General features: G+C 38.6%; 1 protein-coding gene across 6 annotated transcripts in view; it reads left to right on the top strand.

The window, feature by feature from the left end:
* Positions 1-15,959, top strand: part of KIDINS220 (kinase D interacting substrate 220) — an 85,257-nt gene extending 69,298 nt beyond the window's left edge. For all 6 annotated transcript variants that reach the window (XM_074820016.1, XM_074820018.1, XM_074820017.1 and 3 more), the window contains 4 exons: positions 5,091-5,237; positions 7,013-7,111; positions 8,242-8,490; positions 13,572-15,959. In XM_074820016.1, coding sequence (XP_074676117.1) covers positions 5,091-5,237; positions 7,013-7,111; positions 8,242-8,490; positions 13,572-14,843 — 1,767 coding nt within the window. In that variant the 3' untranslated portion in view covers positions 14,844-15,959. The remainder of the gene's footprint in view (positions 1-5,090; positions 5,238-7,012; positions 7,112-8,241; positions 8,491-13,571) is intronic.
* Positions 15,960-23,949: the final 7,990 nt, after the last annotated feature.

The raw sequence follows: 23,949 nt of genomic DNA, 5'->3' as shown, positions 1-23,949 counted from the left end.
AATAATAATGGAGGATTTTATTAGACCTATTTTTGAGTTTAATTTATACTACTGTGAATCTGTGTAGTACAGCACATCAGATCGTACACTTTTCTAAGACTTAACAATATTTAACCTGCAGTGTAAATCTAAAATTTTGAATTTTTCAAAGTCTCTTGGGTAGTTGACAAGAATGTTTTTAGTCAGGGTATGGTATTTTGTGTGCCTGACAGGATGCCTCATTGGGGTTTTGTCTATTCTAAAAACACTTCTTTTGTAGACTTCATTGAAATTTCTGTGAAAGGAAGCATTATACTTGTTTTAGGTACTGCAGTTACCCATAGGTGATGTGTACAATAATTTCATCCAGCTGTTTAGGTAGCTCTTAATTGATGGGTCATTGCTACTGAATAAATGATACAGCTTTTACTTATTAAATGGATTTGGTGCATGCAAAGTGATGAAATAAACTGAAAAGCTACACAAAGTAGTTACTGAATGCTGAGATGTGTAATTGGTGATGGAAAAAAAGAGGAGCATGTAGAATCAAAATTGTCATTCATGCAAAACTGGCGAGGAGCCAGAAATGTTGCAATTTTAATTCTGTGTAAAATAGAGAATAATCATTATTTTAAATGTTTTAAGTCTTACGGGGCAGAAGAAAAAAGTTTTGTTAGGGCTATCAGTATTTTTTACACAGATCATCACTGCTACTCATCACGTGAGTTGACAGAGCTGTGTTGAGGATGTTTGTGATATAGTTAAGGCCCTGCTGTTGTCAGTCTGTCATTGGAGTTGACCGAGTTCTGAAATTTCAGATCCTGATCATTAGTCTTGTAAAATCAGTGTAAGTCTAGGTTAGCTTAGTGGAAATCAGAAATATTTTGAGAGTAGTCATCCTGTATCAAGAATTTGACTTCTGACACCTTCTGTATTTGGATTCTCTTGCTGATCATAAAGCTTGCCTATCTCAGACTGTAGTTTATTGTTCTTTACCAAATGGTTCAAAACATAGGTGTCAAACCAGGAAGTTTAGCAATACCATTTATCTGCCTGTATCAGTATGAAAATGCATGCAAATTTTAGGGTATCAGCTTAAATCACTAATGAAGATAGACTTGACTTGAGATGTCAGCCTTTGCACATCTGTGGTGGAGGCAAACATGCATTTCTGCTGGCTTTACTATACAAGTGGTCAGTTCTGACAGAACTGCAAAAACTTCAAGTGCTCTTCTGAAGAGTTTATCACTGGATTGCAGTGTTACCAAAATCTGTTCATAGTATCTATCCCGTATTATGTTAGAAATCAAACTAGCTTTAGCATGGTTATCTGTCATAAATTTAATTATGTGCTTTTACTTTGCATTGTTAATTATGACTTGTTAGGATGCAGCTTGTTCCAATATAATTACTTTGTTTAAATACATTTTTTACATTGCATTGAATATATTATACCTTAAGATGTAGTATGTGGGCTTTAAATGAGAACTAACATGGCCCAGAGCATGTCATATAGATAAACATACAGTACTCTTTGAGAAACTGGAAGTGCTTTTCAAAAGTTTGAGCATGAATGAAAATGTGTGGTATGGGAGTGTTCTTATACGGATTTTTCAGGTGCTTTTATGTAGCATTTTTGTGCTTTGCATATTTGTTCTTAAAAGAACTACCTTTTCAGTTCTGTGGGCGGCGGCGGTGGTTTTCGTTTTGGAGGGGGGCGGATTTGTGCTTAGATAGAAGTTTTCAAAGTGATATATTGGTGGTATAATGTGATCTTGAAATGGCAGGAAGCTATTTGTTTAAAAGCAGGATTTTCCATCAGAAACATAATGTAAAAGTTTTATGCAGACAAAATACAGAAAGTATTGGTTTTTTACAAGTGCAAAACAGAGTAGTCTGCTCATAGGAAAACAGTATTTGTATAGCATATACTCAATGTGTATTCTGAAGGTCTGTCTTAAGTTTCATCACATTATGGAAATATCCTATTTCTGTCCTAACACTGATTTCCTCTGTTTACTTCAAAGCATGTCATCTGTATATTCAACCTTTCTGATGTCACTTTAAGCTGTTGTTTCTTTTCATTCTGTTTTGTCCTTTTCTCGAAGCAGTGTAAGTCTGGGTTAAACAAAAACAGACAGGTACAGCCACTTTCTGTGAATTATCATTCACTTATTGCAGAGTCATTTCAGAAGCTATCATACTGGCGCTTCATGCTGGGCTGTCTGTAAACTAATGCTCATTACTAGCCTTGAGGTTTGTTTTGACAAGCTGCTTTTAGCTTTTGCATGGCAAATACTTTTCAGACTAATGTTCTCTAAGCATCTCTAACAAAACCACTAAGGCTGAAAAATGTGTCAGTTTAAGTACAGTTTTAATTCACTTACATGATGACAGTATCCCTAAAGCTATTACATTACTTATTCTTTGGAGAGTGCTTTTTATAAAGAACGATTCGGATTAATGTGCATCTATTTCAAACAGTTCACACTTTAACAAAAATAGTCTAAATATTTTAGCGCTTTCCCATATTTTTTTACACACAGAAAGAAGAGTTTCTAAACTAACTCTTAATGCATGCAGAAGGAATGACTTGTTCTTGATTGTTAAAAAAATATTTTGATCTGAAGGAGAACTGTTAAATTAGAAGTGTTTAAAACTTTTCTTCATTTACTTGTAGATGTATGATAGACAACGTATTTAATAGATTCGGAGAACAAAGGCGGTTGCTTACACACATTGCTTAGGGATCATTTATTTTAGTAGTTCCACAATGTCATTTTGGCTGTAACAGTTTCTTTTATTTTAATTCATAAGCTTTCTTTCAAAAAATGATTAAGATTTGAATTAACTTAATACCTTTTCTTTATTGATGTATTATTGGACTCTTACCAATAGTACATAGTGTGTTCATGGGGAAATAATAGACAAAACTGGTATTCTGAAGAAAAACTCAAAAGTTATTTTTTTAAAGAGGAAAAGTAGAGATATATATAAAAGAAGTATATGATTAATAGTTTATGGATGAAGCTTCTTCCTGTTATCATCAGCAGTTTGAATGTTGGTTTATATCCTTAACGTGATAAAGATTTTAGCTGTGCTAAAAATCAGATGAGATTAAGACCTAAATTTCCTCCTTTAGATGCATAATATGATGACTAATTAGGTATTGTAGGCACCTAATTAGGGAGACATTGCAGAATCTGAAAAGTAACTGTCTTGTCCTCAGACGGCATACCAAGCCCCTAAGGTGTGGTAAGTAGGCACCCCTAAGTAGGTGCCTAAACTGTAGTGGAATTATAATGCTTAATTTTCATGCAATAATTTTGGTAGACTACCTACCTAGAAAATGGGGTATATCTTTTGTTTGTTTAGCGTCCAGTTGACATCACATTAAAAAAATCTAAATGATCAGAGGAACAAAGATTAGTGCCCCAGCTCTGTTTTTAGGCAAGTGTGCGAACTGCTAGGCTTAGATCCCCCACAACCTCCTGTAGTGTTCTTGAGTGAAGTTGATAGTTTGCCAGTTTTAAGTCCATTTCAAGTACATCTGGCAGAGAATTTCAGGGGAATTACATGTAATAGCATCTAAACTTTGAAACTCAGAGTAGCTTAGGTGGGGAGTGTGCTTATCTCCCCAGATGAGGATATCTCCGATAACAGTAAGTTAGAAATAACTCTCAGGTTAAATGGTAGTAGATAATGGGGTTTTGGCTTGCTGCCTTGGAATTAATAGTTGAATAAATTCTTAAATATCCTGGTTTAGATAATTCAGATATGGTTAATGCCATTCTGTGTGATAATGCTTGGTTTTCATAAGTAATATGTTTGGATCTGTTAATTTATATTAATTCTGAAAGGTAAATAACTTTGAAGTAATTAAATAAAAATTGAAAAAATACTGTGACTATAAAACCAGTCTTCATTGGTGATTTGAGGAATATAGTCAAACTTGATTAACTGAACTCTGGACAGTCAAAATGCACTTTTATATACCAGGGTTTACGCATGTGATGATGAGCTCTGAAGCTTTAGAAGCTCTTTTGCATTCTCCCAAAATGAGCTTCGTTTGGTGCATGGTCTACACTATGCTTCACGTTCAGAAAAAGGGGACGGTGCAACCTCCCTCCCAGCAGGAGGGCGTGCAAGTATTTCATAGCTGATACAAGTATTTCATAGCTGACAGAACTAGTTCTGATTTTACTTTTAGGAATTTGGAATCACTAACATAACTGTTCAGAGCTTTGCACTTTGCTCCTACTTAATGCACAGGTCCCCATCCAGGGAGAATGTAGGTTTTTCTGAGAACATACTGTCTTAGTATACTAACTACGTGCAGGTGCATTTGTTTTGTGTTTCCACGCTTTCTTTGAAATTCCCAGAAGCTGGCAACATTAACAGGACACCTTCTATGTTACAGATCTGAGTTGTGAACACTTTCTACCTAAATCTTGCCAAAGTTCAAGATATGTGAAGCATCGTCATAGTATCTTGAAGGGCAGTGCCAGTGCTGCTCTGTGTTTCTGTACTGTGATAGACGGCCCCTTGACTGATCTTGTGTAAATGGAGCTGAAGGAACCTCTGAAAATGGACAGATATTGCTAAAATTACCCAATGATTCCAAGTAATTGAGGAGTTCTATTTTAGGTCTGATACTAAATCAGGAGTTTTTAAGACAGGAAAATCTAAGTTGTGTTTGCATTATAAAAAAAAAAAACCACAAACAAACAAACCAAACAAACCCAAAAACAAACTAACTACTAAAATCAGGGGGAAACTGAGTAAAGGTGCATTTGAAATAGATTAACCCGTACTTAATATTTCTGATTTTTATTTTGCTTTTCTTAAATAACATTATTTAAGAGAGTTATTTTCTCACATAGGCAGGACTCAAGATGCTGTGTTTTTTCTCATACAAATACCTGTAATAAATGTTTCCCAATATATAGATATTCTGATAGTAATTAAAAATGCCTGTGCATTCTTATTCTCATCTCTTAATTTTAAAATGTAGTTGAGCACAGCTTGATCTGTGTTAGTGTATATCGTGAAATTTGGGTGTACTGAGTATTTGAACAAATCTTACGTGCACATTTTCTCGCTTCTTACAGGGAGCAGGAGCAGGCACAGGATCGACTGCAGGAGTATCACATGTGTCTCTGAGCACAATGAGTGTAGAAGCTGTGTGTGAGAAGCTAAAGCAGATAGATGGTCTGGACCAGAGCATGCTACCTCAGTACTCTGCAACTATAAGAAAGGTATCAGCTGAATTTCATTAATATATTTAGTACCTAAACATGGAGATACACAAGGAGAAGAAAATATTTGTCTTTATTTTTGAAAGTGTTTATTGAAGCACATGAAATTCAAAACAACATCCTAACTTCTCTGTGTGCTAAGTTTGAAGGACACTTTAATACAAGTGTATATTTTTCAGGGAAAATGCTGTCTCTCAAAAAGGAAAAACAGAGTCAGAAATATAAATGCTGATGAGACTGGTTATTTTGAGAAAAGAAGCAAAAAAAAAAGTTTTCAGAATTGCCATGTGTGGGTAGTAGGGTTGCAAATGTGTTCTGTATCCAGGTAGCAACATCTTTTTTTCCCCCCACCTGAGAAATTGACACATCTCCTCTGTTGTAAATGACTGGTGAAGATGGTTCCATTTCTCTCTTATCACATTCCACATCTATTTGCTTCAGAAAAATGGGACTGTGCATTCTTCTGTTACTACTCTTTTCTCTCAGACATTAGCACAGAATCATTTTTGTCCTTATTACTTTTCTTCACTGTTCTGTGTGCTCCTTCTATAAAGAAAGAAGGGAAAAATATGAAGGTTGTCATTAGTGAATGTTTTTGCTGAGCTCGCTTTGTCCCAGTACCTACTATATCTTAAAAGATACAGGGAGACTGTTGATTCAGGGATTAAGAGACAGGTTTATCATAGGAAGCTTCAGCAGTGTTGCTTAAAGCAAGAAGTAGGATGTCAGATTGCAACTTGTTAAGTGTAGCTGCAAAGAATTCCAGTTCCTTCAGTGTTTCTAAAGAGTGTGCTAATCAGTTATCTCTACTGAGATTCTTCTTATTTATATTCTTGCATTTCTTACTACAAATGATACCATGTGAAAAGCAAGAATGAAAATGGCTCAGCCTGGTCTTTTTTTTGGTTTGGTTAAGACCATCCGCTGGGATATAGGAACAAAACCACAGAGATCCCTCAGACTGAGTAGAGCTTTCAACTTGGATCTTCTGTTTTGTAGCTGTCTCCTAAGGCATGGTTCCTCTTTTACACTCTGTCCATCCACTGACACATGGTACAAAGAGAAATACTTCTCATTGTTATGTAATGAAAATGGTTCTGAATTGAATTTGGTGTTGTTGGAAGTTAAGTAATATATAAACATGCCTAACAAGAAATCGCCCTTTCTGGGGTATAAATGGTATTTACGCACTTCTGTGTTGATCTCTGAATGATGATGAAAATTAGAAGTCTAGTCCTCTATCCCAGGATATTTCTGATTATGGGAGGAAGGTAAGCCTGTATTTATGTAAGGAGGGAACTCGGTGGAGGTAATACTTGATCTTAAGTGCCTCAAGCCAGTGGTCAGATGATGCCTGGGACTTAATTGATTATCTTCAGATACTTGTCTGTCTGCAGTCTGTGTTCTGAGTCTGAGAAATCTAGGCAGCTGAGTGTGGTTTATTGTCTGTGAAATTTTCTACCACTGATGTGTTATTTCCTTATGTCTGTTTATAAAACACAATTGTATTACCTTTCATATACACATTTTTGATGGGTTTAATATTTTCATTTTTTTCACAACACATAGGTGGTTCTGTCCATCAGCAGTCATAAATAAATATTCTTTTATAAAAATGTTTTCATTGTATAGGCTTGGACTTAGGAGTGATGTTGGAGAATTTCACCATTAGTCCCCATCATTATATCCAATTTTAATTACCTTTTCTTCATCTGTTACTGCCATGCCATAAGTCTTGTATCAGTGATTTACATTATTTAGTTTTACCGTTTTAGGCAAATATAAATGGGCGTGTCTTGGCTCAGTGCAACATTGATGAACTGAAAAAAGAAATGAATATGAATTTTGGTGACTGGCACCTGTTCAGGAGCATGGTAAGGCTTTATCATCAGTAGTCAGGTCATCATAAATTAGTCTTTTTCATTATGAACCTTATCTTTCTTTCTTTCCTCTTGCTTGCTTGTTATCATCATCTTCAAGATGATAAGTATTGTCTTAAAACATGCATGCATTTATTATTTTGTTGCTTTGTCTTTTTGTCTTGAGCACTTTATGAAGAATGGTTGCCTATGGATTTGCATCTTAATTGATTGTGAACTCTGAAGTTTTGCCTCCTCTTTTTGTAAGATCTGTTTTTCCTGTATGGGTTCCCTTTTCCCTTTTAAAATTTGCCTATTTTAATGAAATTGTCAGAACTTAATTCTCTTTGAAGTCTCTGTCCTTCTGTTAAAAGTTAGTCAGGGAGTTCAAAGTATATTAGTGTGGGGAAGCGAACAACCAGGCTGTTAGAGATGCATGGCACACAGTTGCATAAGCATAATTTTTTAAAGATACTTAAGCTAAAAATGAAGCCAGTGAGATAGATGTACAATATTCATTGACACATACTTGTATAATGCAGGAATGCTGCATTTAATACTATTATTGAAGCAATATTTCCCCCATTTCCCTCCTCTTGATTTGAGAGTAAATGACAGTTTTACAGTGAGGGTTATGCATCACAGAGAACTGTGTTTTCTCTTAAGTATTTTTAGTATATTGCCAGTTTTCTTTCTGAAAATTACAGTATGTCTCTGAACTGCTAAATCAGTCTTGAAAACACTGAGAATTACAAGATGAGATTTATTGTTAGATTCAGGTTGATTAAACTATAAAATGGAAGTGTTTGGTTTTGCTTTTAAATTGGTAATTCATCAGTTACCTAGTTTTACAAGAATTTAAGTGTTTTGTGGCATATGATTTAAGTGTCTGAGCACTAATAGAACAATTTGTAAATACAAAAAAATCTGAAATATTAAAATGTGATTTACAGTAAAGACAATGCATGCACTAGATCTGTAAACAGATTTTTCTTCATGTTTTTACATGATCACAACCACATATGCAAGCACACTTCTACAGTTGTGAACTCCTTGTTCCTATTTTTAAGAGAGTTCTTCAACAATTTTGAGAACTTTTTCTATTTATGTAATTACATTTCCATTGTCTCTTTTTGTGTATTAAGATACTTGAAATGAGAAATTCAGAAAATCAGGCTGTTCAGGAAGATCCTCGTGGAACAACTGAGCATGTTACCGCTGCGATTCCTCACAGTGAACTTACTCGTCGTCCTGGGCATAGCACTGAGTTGCCTCACACTGAGCTTACAGGACTTACTGGTCAAGCTCCCTACACACTTAACTTCAGTTTTGAAGAACTCAACACAATTGGTCTTGATGAAGCTCCTCCACGCCATAGTAACTTAAGTTGGCAGGTATTTAATAAAGAAATGTATTCTGCTTGCTTACCTGTATGGTAAAGGGTTTTTTCCATTTCTGGATACAGAGAGGTCAAGCAATAAGTCTGCTGTGACAGTTCAAGTACTTTCAGTTCTCAGTCTTGGCAAAGACCAGTTCTGCAGAGATGTAACCTAGCCACACTCTCTGAGTCAAAGTCTTTGTCTTTGCCATCTGAAAACTATTCTTCTGTTTGAGTAATCACTCTTCAAGAGAAAAAAATCAAAGCTATCATGCTTTTCTCGTCCTGCTTTGGGTGGCGTCCTGCAAGTTTTCTGTTTATTGTAGTATTCAGACTTTGTGTATGAAATACTTTAGCTGTGTGGCTAGCCAGATGTTACGCTGTTCAAAGGAATACAGATACATCTATTAGGTTTTTTTAAACAGACAACTAGAGTGCTCCATGTCATCAGACCCTTGTCCTGACAATGCATAATCTATTTGTAGACTCCAGAGCCAACATCCTTCTCTATGGTTTCTGCGATAAGTTATGGTCAGTTTTCTTTTGTATCTTATGAAACCACCCAAAGTGTGTGATTTTTCTTTTGTCCTTTTTAAGAAGTAAGACAAATCAGTTGATACCTAAATAGTGATTAGAATTAAAAAACAAAAATCCCAAAACAAACCCAAATGTTTAGTAGCTCTTTCATCTGATTTTAGAAGTCTAAATTAGGAAATCTTGGAAGTGCATGAAAATAGGAAGACACCCCAAATTACTAGCTATAGGTGATATTTTTAATAATCAAAATTGTCGCTGAAAAGAGGTTTGCGATATGTATCCCAGAGATTGATTTCTATCCCAGATACCTCTGGGGGGTGGTGGTGTACACTTTGTGTGTGTGTAGGATCCTGATTACTCTTATTGCCTGTTTCAAGCATTTGTTATGTTGTTTTTCTGTCAGAAGCACAGAAAGATGTACAAGATCTTTTAAAACACTCTCTACAAGTTTAAATAAACATTGCTTCTGATGCCCACATAGATATCTGAACTTAAATCAAAAGAATGAGAAAGTTTGTCCTTAAAAAAAATTAGAATTTACCTGTTGGAATTTTTAAAGTCGATACTGATTTTAAGAGAGTATTGCTACTTCTCTGTAAAAAGGAGGAGTACTCCTGGAAATGCACAATAAAATCAAATAGTTCTCTTTTTGAGGAACCTTCCTCACACAGCTGGTGAGTGAGCTGACCAGGGAAGGTGCCCTCCTGGACCTGCTTCTGTGAACAGGGAAGAGCCTGTGGGGGAAGTAAAGGTTGGAGGCCGTCTAGGGTGCAGTGATCATGAGATGATTGAGTTTTCGATCCTTGGAGAAACAAAGAGAGGGGTTAGTAAAACTGCCACCTTAGACTTCCGCAGGGCAAACTCTGACCTGTTCAAAAGACTGATTAACAAACTCCCTTGGGAGGCTGTCCTGAAGGATATGGGAGTCCAGGAAGGCTGGACATACTTCAGGAGAGAAGTCTTAAAGGCACAGGAGCAGGCTGTTCCTGTGTGTCGAAAAACAAACAGGCGGGGAAGGAGACCAGCCTGGCTAAACAGGGACCTTTGGATGGATCTCAAGAACAAAAGGAGACTCTATTGCCTTTGGAAGAGGGGGCAGGTCTCTCATGAAGACTATAAAGATGTAGTGAAGTTATGCAGGGAGAACATTAGGAGAGCCAAAGCACAGCCAGAGCTCAACTTGGCTACAGCTGTTAAGGATAATAAAAAATGTTTCTATAAATTCATTAACAGCAAAAGGAGGATTAGGGAAAATCTCCCTCCTTTACTGGATGCAGAGGGAAACATGGTAACTAAGGATGAGGAAGAGGCTGAGGTGCTCAACGCCTACTTTTCCTCAGTCTTTAGCACTGGAACTGGCTGTTCCCTGCACACCCAGCCTCATGAGCTGGGAGATGGGGAGGGGAAGCAGATTGAGATCAGCACAGTTGAAGAGGAGGTGGACAGAGACCTGCTACACCACTTGGATGCACACAAGTCTGTGGGACCGGATGGGTTACACCCAAGGGTGCTGAAAGAGTTGGCAGATGTGCTCGCCAAGCCGCTTTCCATGATTTACCTGAAATCATGGGTAACTGGGGAGGTCCCACTGGACTGGAGGGTGGCAAATGTAACACCCATCTACAAGAGAGGCAGAAAGGAGGATCCAGGAAACTATAGACCTGTCAGTCTGACCTCAGTGCCAGGGAAGGTCATGGAGCAGGTCATCTCGAGTGCCATTAGAAGCCATATAATGGACAACCAGGAGATCAGGCCTAGTCAGCATGGGTTTATGAAAGGCAGGTCCTGCCTGACAAACCAGATCTCCTTCTACGACAGGGTGACCTGCTTATTGGATGAGGGAAAGGCTGTGGATGTTGTTTACCTTGACTTTAGTAAGGCCTTTGACACCATTTCCCACAGAATTCTCCTGGCGAAACTGACTGCTTGTGGCTTGGATGGGCACACGCTTTGCTGGGTCAAGCACTGGCTGGATGGACGGTCCCAGAGAGTGGTGGTCAATGGAGCTAAATCCAGCTGGCAGCTGGTCACAAGTGGTGTTCCCCAGGGTTTTGGGGCCACTCCTGTTTAACATCTTTATTGATGATCTAGACGAGGGGATCGAGTGCACCCTCAGTAAGTTTGCAGATGACACCAAGTTGGGTGGGAGTGTTGATCTGCTCGAGGGTAGGGAGGCTCTGCAGAGAGACCTGGACAGGCTGGAGCGATGGGCTAAGGCCAACTGTAGGAGTTTCAATAAGGCCAAATGCCGGGTGCTGCACTTGGGCCACAACAACCCCCAGCAGTGCTACAAGGTTGGGGAGCAGTGGCTGGAGAGCTGCCAGTCAGAGAGGGACCTGGGGGTGTTGATTGACAGCCGGCTGAACATGAGCCAGCAGTGTGCCCAGGTGGCCAAGAAGGCCAATGGCATCCTGACCTGTATCAGAAATAGCATGGCCAGCAGGGACAGGGAAGGGATCTTACCCCTGTACTCGGCACTGGTGAGGCCGCACCTCGATTACTGTGTTCAGTTTTGGGCCCCTCACTACAAAAAGGACATTGAATTACTCGAGCGTGTCCAGAGAAGGGCAACGAAGCTGGTGCAGGGTCTGGAGCACATGTCGTACGAGGAGCGGCTGAGGGAACTGGGGTTGTTTAGTCTGGAGAAGAGGAGGCTGAGGGGAGACCTCATCGCCCTCTACAACTACCTGAAAGGAGGTTGCAGAGAGCTGGGGATGAGTCTCTTTAACGAAGTAACAAGCGACAGGACAAGAGAGAATAGCCTCAAGTTGCACCAGGGAAGGTTTAGACTGGATATTAGGAAGTATTTCTTTACAGAACGGGTTGTTAGGTGTTGGAATGGGCTGCCCAGGGAAGTGGTTGAGTCCCCATCCATGGAGGTGTTTAAGAGTAGAGTCGACATAGTGCTGAGGGATATGGTGTAGTTGGGAACAGTCAGTGTTAGGTTAATGGTTGGACTGGATGATCTTCAAGGTCCTTTCCAACCTAGACGATTCTGTGATTCTGTGATAACTGCTGTGGATAAATAGTGAATATGCATAAATAATCAAGTGTTAATATTTCTGAGATTTTGCTTTGGGCATTGAATTGCTTAGGTGTCATGGCAGATAGAAGTCACTTAAACACCATTTTCTTTTAATTAATCGTGTTTAGCTGTTCCCCAATATTCTAGTGTATATACAACATTATTGATCTTACAAAAATCTGTCAGTAATACTTGCCTAGTAATATAGAGGGAATAATGGAATGGTACCCTGCAGATCTTGTGTATGTTGCTTGCTGGGGGGGTATTATGAGCATCGTCTGAAAAGAAAAGCAGCATGTTGGTTTGCATTGCATTCCAGTGCAGTACAAGAAAAAAGTAAAGATGATGAACAGAAACAAGAAAGATAAGAAGGATGCATATAAGAGCAGGAAAAATATGCAGGGAAGTGAGAAGAGATAGAGGGTGAGAAAGAGAAAGATGGACCAAGAGGGTATATCTATATGATTAAGCAATTCTGTTCTAAATCTTAAATTCATTCACAGTGTTTGAATCCATACATTGATTTTCCTACTTACGTTTAGCTTGTTAAAATCACACAAGCCCTTTTAGGTTTGTTTATTTAATAGTGTTTTCTAGTAGAAGATAGGTTTTTGACATGTGGTTCATTTTCAGTGTTGCACCAAATAAGACATAATACCTCAACAGTCATTCAAAATCTGATCTCATGCACTGCAAAGTTGAATACATTTCCTAAAGTATGTACTGCTTAAGTCAGTGCCTCAGCTCCAATGCATTGGGCACCATACATTGTTTGCTTGGTGGTAGTGAGCGGCCCGTTACATGCACGACACGTGGCCGTATGTTCAGCCACAATCCATTCCTTGCCTTGTTCGCTCTGTGCTAAACCTTGGTTCCAGCATTTCATAGATGGCCTAGTATTCTATGCCTATGGAGTTCTCTGTGTGAACACTAAAAGAAAGCAGAGGTAGGGGCAAAGATGAATATGTTTGTCTGAGAACTGGTTTTTCTGAAATTGGCTGTATGCAATGGGATTTTGTCAGGGTACACTGAAGTATGTAGGATGGGGGTCTTTTAAAAATGTTTTTGAGAGGTGTTCAGCCTTTAGGTGAACTCTTGCTGTCTTTTTACTATAAAATGCTAATTTTGTATAAAAATTGTATAAAATTGTAAAAATTGTATATGCTAATTTTGTATAAAAATGTATTAGAAAAGCCTGTCTTGACATACAAATTTGTCACAATTGTATACTCAAAAAGAGTTAGCCTCAAATGCACTGGATAAAATCCTTGTTTTGTAGAAAACTTATGCTATGGGGACCAACAATAGGAATACTTTGTAAGTTTAGTGAATGTGTGTGATTGCATATATATGATTATAGTAAGCATATTTTAGTTATAGCGTTGACAATTTCACTTGCATAATCTATTTGCAACAAAAAAATGCATTTAAGCCCATACTTGATGCTCTGAGTTATTTAATTCAAAAAGATTAGTAAAAGTCAAAATAAATTAATTTAACTGTTCTCTCTTTTTTTTTTTTTTTCCCCCCTCCAGTCACAAACTCGCAGAACTCCAAGTCTTTCAAGTCTTAACTCTCAAGATTCTAGTATTGAAATATCAAAGCTTACTGACAAGGTACAGGCAGAATACAGAGATGCATATAGAGAGTATATTGCTCAAATGTCACAGTTAGAAGGAGGTGCCAGTTCTACTACAGTAAGTGGTAGGTCCTCCCCTCATAGCTCAAGTGCTTTCTATATGGGGCAGAGTACATCAGGGGGTTCCTTGCATTCCAGTGCAGAACAGGAAAAAGGAAAAGATGGTGAACAGAAACAGGATGATGGAAGAAAATCCTTCTTGCTGAAGAGGAATGATGTTGTTGACTACAGTACTTCAGGTGTTTCTACTAATGATGCATCTCCTTTGGATCCCATTACTGAAGAAGATGAAAAATCTGATCAGTCTGGTTCTAAGCTTCTCCCAGGAAAGAAGTCTTCGGAAAGAACAAGTATTTTCCAGGCTGCGGATTTAAAGCTTAAGGGAGTTACTCTCCGGTATCAGAAGCTTCCAAGTGATGAAGATGAGTCAGGAACTGAGGAATCAGATAATACTCCACTTCTTAAGGAAGGTAAAGATAAGAAAACAGATGGCAAAATAGACAAACAGCCCAAATCTCCAGAACATGGATCTGAACCTATTAGAACCTTTATCAAAGCAAAGGAATATTTGACAGATGCCCTGTTGGATAAAAAAGATTCATCTGACTCTGGTGTAAGATCCAACGAAAGTTCTCCAAATCATTCTCTCCATAATGAAGGAGCAGATGATTCACAGCTGGAAAAGGCAAATCTCATAGAGCTTGAAGATGACAGTCACAGTGGAAAGAGAGGAATTCCACACAGCCTTAGTGGCCTTCAAGATCCAGCCGTGGTTCGCATGTCTATTTGCTCAGAAGATAAAAAAAGCCCTTCTGAAAGCAGCTTGATAGCAAGTAGCCCAGAAGAGAACTGGCCAGCTTGCCCAAAAGTCTATAATTTAAATAGAACCCCTAGTACAGTAACCTTAAATAATAACAGTGCTCCAAACAATCGAGCTAATCAAAATTTTGAAGAAATACAAGGTATCAGAGATTCACCTCAAATTATCCTGCACCCTGGCTCAGGTTCCAATTCAACTGCAGTTCAGAATGAGAACCTGAAGAGTGTTGCTCACAAGCGGAGCCAGCGTTCAAGTTATACCAGGCTTTCAAAAGATTCATCCGAGCTCCACACTGTTACAGCCTCAGAAGGGGCTGGTTTTGGAGAAGAAAGAGAGAGTATCCTCTAAAAAGCAGCCAGGTTAAAACAGAATACGCTCATGAATTGTAGCTCGCTTGGAATTCATTGTCAGTGTGTGGTTACATTAAGCTCTGTAGTTTAAGCCTTCAGTATTGTAATAGAAGGTCTAGATTATTTTCAGTCATTTACTTGGAGAGAAGAAGTAATTTTTACAAGAAGATTACTTCAGACCTTCTCCACAAATAAAAGCGGTACTTGTCAGCATGGAAAACTTTGTTAAGACACTGTGCAAAGGTTTGGTCAGGGGCAGATGTTGCAGAAGTAAGTATGGTTTAATTATTAAAATTATGATGTGATTTTACTTTTCTGTTGGGATATGTATCACTTATCCCTTCTGAACATTCCAGTTAAATCTGAGTACTTGCAGGTAAAGACTGTGCATCTTCGCCATTTGACCTAAGAGGTGCCAGAAGATTATCACAACCTGTAACACCCTTATTAAACTTTGTGTTAATTAGTGGATTAATGTGTGCAACATATATTACATATGTTGTAATTTGAGTGTTAAGATACCTATTTGGCTATATGTACACTTTTATTCTCTGTACGTTCGGTAATTGGTGTTGACTTTGTGAACTTTGAGTAGAGTGGTGATAAGGTATGTAAGGGACATTGTCTTGATGTGTCATTGGGATTGGCAGTTATTTATAAGGTAATACCTTATCACTGATTTAGTGGATCCGTTATTTATTATAGGTACATAATTTTACAATCAGTGGTCTAAATAGATGCAACCACCTGAGCTACATTAAAATATTGTAAGGATAAGGTATGAATGTGATGTCTGAACTTAGGGAGTATCTGTTGCTGTGTGTGATCTTTCCTTGGTACAGTGTTTATCATTTGGTTATGGAAAGAAGAATAAGCAGTGTTTGCCATTTAAAAAATAATGCATACTTTTTGGAATCTTGTCAGAACCGTATGCCAACTTCTTTATTTCTGAAGTATAGTGTTTGAAGATTTTTATGTCATCTAAGTAATGCACCTGAATGTTAATTGTAGCAAATACTTGTACTGCCCAGTGAAATCTGCATGTTTTTGAGGACAAATTGTTCAAACTAGACTCTGGTAGTACAAAGAGAATAAAAAATAAATTGGCATGTTGGGTTTGTGTCCACATTTCTATTTATTGCAGTATTTTGTTTCTTCACTGGTAAAAATGTTACATCCATGTTGTTTTGGTTAAAGTACTTCACAGATTTCATTAAAAAGAATGCACTAAAACAATATTTTTATTAATACAATACTAAATAAGCATCATGTATAAAAATACATTTGATAAATGGAATTGCCAAGGCAGACGTTTCTAAAGGAAGTGCTGTGAGCTGCAGAGATGTGGCCACCTCCTGCTTAGTCCAAAGCAGTAATCCTGCTGTGTGTGGCAGTTAACATGTGCTGGTAGTTCTGCACAGCTTTGTTTCTGTCCTAGTGCATCTCCAACCAGATGCCTCCAGTGGGAGCATGTGGTTGTGGCCTTTGTTACCCAAATCAAGAGGATGCTTTTCTATGACAGAGTCAACAGAGAAAAACTGGCTTTTACTAGGCTCTTTATTTTTTCATTCCATTGTTGTCTTGTACTTACAGGACTACAGACATGATCTGTATGGTTTTGGATTCTGTTAAATTGGTGCATTATTTGATTGAATTAAAATTTACTCATCAGAGTGTTACAGAAGTACTGGAAACTTGTGTGCCCATATCTTTATCTATTAGAAAGATTATTAGTTTAACCAAAAAGCCTCCCAAAACAAAATAAGCCCCCAAAGCCTGTGTAACTTCATGATACTTTGCTGAATCTTTGGGAACAGGTTTTGGGTTTAGGTTCTTCCTGGTTTTAAAAAAAAAAAAAAAAAAAAAGGTAAAAAGGTACATCACTCATCTTTCTGAGATTTTTGGAATGTAAAAGCTTTATAGAAAGATACTTATAAGCATTATTTGTAAGAGACAACAAAAAGTGTAACCTTCTTCATTTAGACATATTCACAGTATTGATGAAAGATACCAATTTTAAATTATTTTGTCTACTAAAGTCCTCAAATAACCCAAATGGATGAATTTTAAATTTTCATACAGTTTTGAGATCTTTTTCTTCCTGAAAATTTTATCCCTCAGGTCTTCATAAAATACCAAAATTGGGATGGAATAGGTGAAAACAGTGGTTCAGCCCTGCTTCTTTTAACTGCATTATATAGTAATACATTCTGTAGTTGATACAATCAGATGTGTTCATGGGCTTGTGATTTAATGCCTTCCTAGCGAAGTTCCTAGAATCAGCAAAATATGAGTGCTTCAGAGCCAATTCAAGGATAGTATACTACAAAAGCTGTTTTTTAACAGGACAGTAAATATAACTGACACTTAGAATCTACTTGCATAAAAATAGCTAGACAGCATGCATTTTTCTTCTTCATTGAAGCATCTCTAATTTTTTTATACAGGTGTTCATAAGCAAACAGAAGAAAGTGTACTCTGATAAAGGGAGAGAGGAAAAGAGAGAAATGGAGTACTTAATACAGCACAGCAGTAAGAAGTGTCTTTTAGTACATAATAAATAGATACGTTAGTTACTGTACATGTTTGATGAATTTTTTCACATGTAGAATGTGAAAGAATAGCATTTGCAAGAATTAAAAATACATTGCAGTTTCATAGCTGAAACTTGTTTTTTCTCTACCGCAGTTGCTATGGTTACTAGCTTGCTTAGTTTGTTGCACAATTCTTGGAGTTAAGAAACCATAAACAATTTCCAGTGTTGAAATATTAAATGTTAGCTCTGTGACTTGTGGGAATCATGGAACCCAAGAGTTCCACGGAAAATGGAAATGAATGAAGAATATAAAACAGTTAGACAACTGCAAACTTATTTCTGGTATTCACCACTTTCCAGAACTCTTGTAATGATAGTTTATGTATCCACTCTAATTTTGGATGACTGAACACTACAGGAACTTGAAATCATAACTTCTTTGCCTCACTGAATCACAGAATCACAGAATCGTCTAGGTTGGAAAGGACCTTGAAGATCATCCAGTCCAACCATTAACCTAGCACTGACAGTTCCCAACTACACCATATCCCTCAGCGCTATGTTGACCCTACTCTTGAACACCTCCATGGATGGGGACTCCACCACCTCCCTGGGCAGCCCATTCCAACGTCTAACAACCCGTTCTGTAAAGATATACTTCCTAATATCTAGTCTAAACCTTCCCTGGCACAACTTGAGGCCATTATTTCTTGTCTTATCGCTCATTACTTGGTTAGAGAATCTGAAGAGCACGGTTTGGCTTGTCCTTGTGTTCTGCTGCCTGGATATGTTTGCATGGTAGGGTGAAAATAAATAATTTTTGAAAGGAAAAATGGGATGCAAGTAACATTCCAGGATTTATGTGAGACTCTTATGGCTATTTGCCAGCTTTTTCCAGGGCTACAGTTTATGAGGAAGGGGAAGAGGGAAATTCTTACATCCCACTTGTAAAACTTGCAACAAAGTAATGATCTAGTAAAATTCTTGGAGATTCTGGAAAAAGGTTTCCCTTTTGTGCCTGTCCTGGTCAGTCTGGGATATCTGATAATGCTGTATGACTTTGCGCATGCATCAGAATACATTTGTGGTATTAGTAAGTTTTCAGTCCTTAGCTTTCTGAAGTTTTCTTTTCAAATACTGGAGGGTTTTTTTGGTTTTTTCTCTTCTTTTTTCTTCATATGATCTGTGGGAAACTTTCCAGAGGTACACTTAGCATGAGTTTATACAGTATGCTGCAAATGGGAGGTTTCACTTGTGGTCTGGGGTTCAGCTGTTCACTTTTGTCCACAGAATCCTCAAAGTCTGTTTCTTACCTTTGCAACTCTTGTGGGAAGCTTTCTGGACCTCACAGTAAGAATATGGGAAGTTCTTTGTACGGCCACAAGACACACAGGCAGAGGATCCCAATAGCATCTGTTACCCATAGTCCGGCATGTTGCACTCTGTGGCCTTAATACTAGATAGCTTTATCATCTAAATACATTACTAAGAAATTGCCAAAGAAAATAATACCTGGATATTTGAAGTCTCTTAACTGAAAGCCACAGTTGTGATAAAATAGAAGTGTTAATACACCTAGTAGTGAATTTTCAGACACGTGAGAGAAGTACAACATACAGGGTAAGATAAAGCCTGCTGTTAGGATGTTGGTCTTTTCTGTACCAAATAATAGCTGTAGGGAGAGCTTGCAGCAAAATTCAAATTCCAGTTAAGCAGAGAACGGAAAGACTGTGCTACCGTTACGCCCTCTTTTCTGTTAGCCATGTGCATTATATTTTCTAGATTTGAGTTATCTTTATTAAGGCCTATTTCATCAGTATAAGGGCAGGGTGGGGATAATTTTACTTAGAATCTTTCTCCATGGGAATACAGAACAGTTTCATGAGTTTGACATGTTCTCACAGGTTTCTGAATTTCAACAAAAAGGAGAAAAAAATAGGGAAAGTGGGTGCTCAAAAATTGTAATAATGGATAAATAATACCAAACCAAGTTTCTAACAGAACTAGAATTTTCTAAAGACTAATTGGCACATGGAGACCTGTCAAACACTGTTAAGATTATTTTAGCTATGTTACATGTAGATAACTTTTTCACTAAAGATGTCTGTCATGCTTGGATGGGGATTTTTGTTTGGTGTTTTTTTTTTTTTTACCCTAGGAAGGTTTTACAACCTATGTAGTGTCTAGGTTCTACAATCATTTTTTTCCTTGCATCTCTCCATCCTCTTCCTCATGTCTTGGGAAATTCACAGGATATATGTATCCACAGTTCACAAAACTGTTTGAAAATACATTTTATCTGATATCTTTGTTGTGGACAGTAATGGACACATCTAAAAAAAGTACACTAGTTTCTATCTGCCAATGGAAAAAGCCTTCAAACTATTTAGTGGGGGAAAAATCTGTTTCTTGATTTCATTACAACTATTCCTGATAAATAATGAGGCAGTGTTTGCTCATAAGATAAGCACAGCTGTCAGCTCATCTGCTTTGTAAGTAGTCTGTTAAGATTCTAGAATTCAGGGCTGCATTCAGGAAGGGTTAATTTTCCTCATGGACCTCTGTAAGTTATGCATGATGCTGCAGGTCTGAGTGACACTGCAAATAATGTAAGGACATTTTAGCTCTTGCTTTGAAGTAATCTGAAGAAAGACAAACTTTGAAGACTTATGTTCATGAGTGTTGATCTAGTATTCCAGGATTTATGAGGTTCTATATTCCTTTAAAGACTCAAGAGCCAACCTTTGGTGTTCAGGTATTTTTACTCTGAAAGATAAAAAGAAATCTTGATTTTTTTTCTCATTTTCTATAAAAGACAAATCCTCAAACCATAAGCCTGTTTAACCTAAGGACATATTTCCACCTTTGGAATATAAAGGGGGCTTAGAGGTTTTGTTGTTCCTAGATGCCTTCTGGTCTTAATTTTCAACATCGTCTTTTCAGTAGCTCCTTTCAAGGTGCGATGAGGAACCATGAATAATTTCCTCTGTTTTCACCATCTGTGCTACCTTCTGCCTCTCTTCCATCTGATGACAGACTAGCTCAGCTTTATCAGATCTTTTTATATGCTAATATGACTGGACTCTAATTTTGTAGTCCATGGCTACAGTGTTCAATAATTATTTTTCTTTTACGTCCTGCAGTCTTCACATCAACTTTCAGGCCTCTCAGTACAGTAATTTCTTTAAGCACCTGGTAAGTTCTTTGCAATACTGGAAGCCATAGAAATATTTTTTCTGCATTTACAGTGCACACACTTTACTCCCAAGCAGAAAGTACAATGGTGATTCATCCTAGATTTGCAAGAGAAGGCATTTATGCTTAACATTCAAATTCAGGAAAGTAGTCCCACTTCTGTTATTTTCCAGTATAGGAAGGGGACTGGGTTTTTTTTTCTCAAAAATCTTTGAACTTTCAGAAAAAAATACAAATTACTTTTGTTTGGATTAATTGTCTTTTAGCAAAGACTTTGACAGTGATGATATCTGAGATGGACCAGGACTCCTTTGCCTGAATGACTAGTTTCTAAAAACATAAGACCAGTTTCCTCAGGTTCTATAAAATACTTTATGGTTCTTCAGTTTCTTTTTTTTTTAATTTAAGGGCCAGTAGACAAAAAAGTAATCACCTGTATTTAAATAGCCACTGGCTTTTTTCTCCTCAGGATTATTTTAGGCAGTGAGAAGTTGGATAAAGTAGTTGGACACTCATCCTCCTATTATGATGAGCTCTTTTCTAGTCTTTCTGTAATACCTGGAAAAGCAACCTTAGGGCTTTTTTGGTTTTATTTTGGTTTTGGGGTTTTTTTAATATCTATCAGCACCTATTTGGACGTCTAGCTCTGAACTGTGTAATCCCATGTCATACTTCTAGAAGTTGAGAAATCCCTGACTATGATAGTGAAACTCAGCCACTTCTTGGAAGAAGATGTCTCTTTCTACATATTTTCATTACAAGACCATAACATACCACTTCTCAGAGACATGCTCAGACTGAAGAGGAAGAAATTCCGTTCATCACTGTCTCAAAACTTCTGTCTGAAACATGTGCTGGGCATTTATCTTTCTCATTCAGAGATGGCATGTTCAAGTGACAACTGACAATACCAAAGTGATGTATTATATCAGTGTAGAGTGTGTCCTTGGTTTTGATAAGTTAAGCACCATATTCATCTGCCCATTCCTCTCCTGAATGCTTTAAATACTTGGTGGATGACTTGGGTCATGATTAGGAACAGAATCCGAATTTCTCTGTTCTGATTAAGTGCGTGTGTATAGATATCCTGAATGTATTTCAATACATGTTTTTCATCTTTACAGAATCACAGAATTACAGAATCATTCAGGTTGGAAAAGACCCTTGGGATCATTGAGTCCAACCATCAGCCCTACTCTACAAAGTTCTCCACTACACCATATCCCCCAACATCTCATCTAAATGACCCTTAAACACATCCAGGGATGGTGACTCCACCACCTCCCTGGGCAGCCTATTCCACTGTCTGACCACTCTTTCTGTGAAAAATTTTTTCCTAATGTCCAGTCTAAACTTCCCCTGTTGCAGTTTAAAGCCATTCCCCCTTGTTCTGTCATTAATCACCTGTGAGAAGAGACCAGCACCAACCTCTGAACAATGTCCTTTCAGGTAGATGTAGAGAGTGACGAGGTCTCCCCTCAGCCTTCTCTTCCTCAGAATAAACAGTCCCAACTTCTTCAATCGCTCCTCATAGGATTTATTCTCCAGGCCCTTCACCAGCTTCATTGCCCTCCTCTGCACTCACTCCAGCACCTCGATATCCCTCTCGTATTGAGGTGCCCAAAACTGGACACAATACTCCAGGTGTGGCCTCACCAGTGCAGAGTACAGGGGGACTATCACCTCCCTACTTCTGCTGGTCACACTATTTCTAATACAAGCCAGGATGCTGTTGGCTTTCTTGGCCACCTGGACACACTGCTGGCTCATGTTCAGCTGCTTGTCAGTTAGAACCAGCAGATCCTTCTCTTCCACACAGCTCTCCAGCCACACCTCCCCAAGCCTGTAGCGATGCATGGGGTTGTTGTGGCTCAAGTGCAGCACCTGGCACTTGGCCTTGTCGAAGCTCATCCCGTTAACATTGTCCCACCGATCCAATCTATCCAAGTCTCGCTGTAGTGCCTCCCTATCTTCATGCAGATTGACATTCCCGCTTAACTTGGTGTCATCTGCAAATTTACTGATAATACACTCTTATGTCCTTACCAAGATCATCAATAAAGATGTTAAACAGAAATGGTCCCAACACCGAGCCCTGAGGAACACCACTTGTGACCGGCCGCCAGCTGGATTTAGCTCCATTGACCACCACTCTCTGGGACTGTCCATCCAGCCAGTGCTTGACCCAGCAGACCGTTCGCTCATCCAGGCCATGGGCAGCCAGTTTTTCTATGAGAATTCTGTGGGGAACTGTGTCAAATGTTTTCGAAAATACAGGTAGACAATATCCACAGCTTTTCCCTCGTTCAGTAGTTGGGTCATCTTGTCATAGAAGGAGATCTGGTTTGTCAGGCAGGACCTGCCTTTCATAAACCCATGCTGACTAGGCCTGATCCCCTGGTTGTCCATTATATGGCTTCTAATGGCACTCGAGATGACCTGCTCCATGACCTTCCCTGGCACCGAGGTCAGACTGACAGGTCTGTAGTTTCCTGGATCCTCCTTTCTGCCTCTCTTGTAGATGGGTGTTACATTTGCCACCCTCCAGTCCAGTGGGACCTCCCCAGTTACCCCTGATTTCAGGTAAATCATGGAAAGCGGCTTGGCGAGCACATCTGCCAACTCTTTCAGCACCCTTGGGTGTAACCCATCCGGTCCCACAGACTTGTGTGCATCCAAGTGGTGTAGCAGGTCTCTGTCCACCTCCTCTTCAACTGTGCTGACCTCAATCTGCTTCCCCTCCCCATCTCCCAGCTCATGAGGCTGGGTGTGCAGGGAACAGCCAGTTCCAGTGCTAAAGACTGAGGCAAAGTAGGCGTTGAGCACCTCAGCCTCTTCCTCATCCTTAGTTACCATGTTTCCCTCTGCATCCAGTAAAGGAGGGAGATTTTCCCTAATCTTCCTTTTGCTGTTAATGAATTTATAGAAACATTTTTTATTATCCTTAACAGCTGTAGGCAAGTTGAGCTCTGGCTGTGCTTTGGCTCTCCTAATGCTCTCCCTGCATAACTTCACTACATCTTTATAGTCTTCATGAGAGACCTGCCCCCTCTTCCAAAGGCAATAGAGTCTCCTTTTGTTCTTGAGATCCATCCAAAGGTCCCTGTTTAGTCAGGCTGGTCTCCTTCCCCGCCTGTTTGTTTTTCGGCACACGGGAACAGCCTGCTCCTGTGCCTTTAAGACTTCTCTCCTGAAGTATGTCCAGCCTTCCTGGACTCCCATATCCTTCAGGGCAGCCTCCCAAGGGATTTTGTTAATCAGTCTTTTGAACAGGTCAGAGTTTGCCCTGTGGAAGTCTAAGGTGGCAGTTTTACTAACCCCTCTGTTTCTCCAAGGATCGAAAACTCAATCATCTCATGATCACTGCACCCTA

Source organism: Strix aluco, chromosome 3 (assembly GCF_031877795.1).
Source record: "Strix aluco isolate bStrAlu1 chromosome 3, bStrAlu1.hap1, whole genome shotgun sequence".
In the NCBI taxonomy this organism is placed as follows: Eukaryota; Metazoa; Chordata; class Aves; order Strigiformes; family Strigidae; genus Strix; species Strix aluco.
Note: the sequence above shows the minus strand (reverse complement) of the source record. Positions and strands in the feature narration are given on the sequence as shown.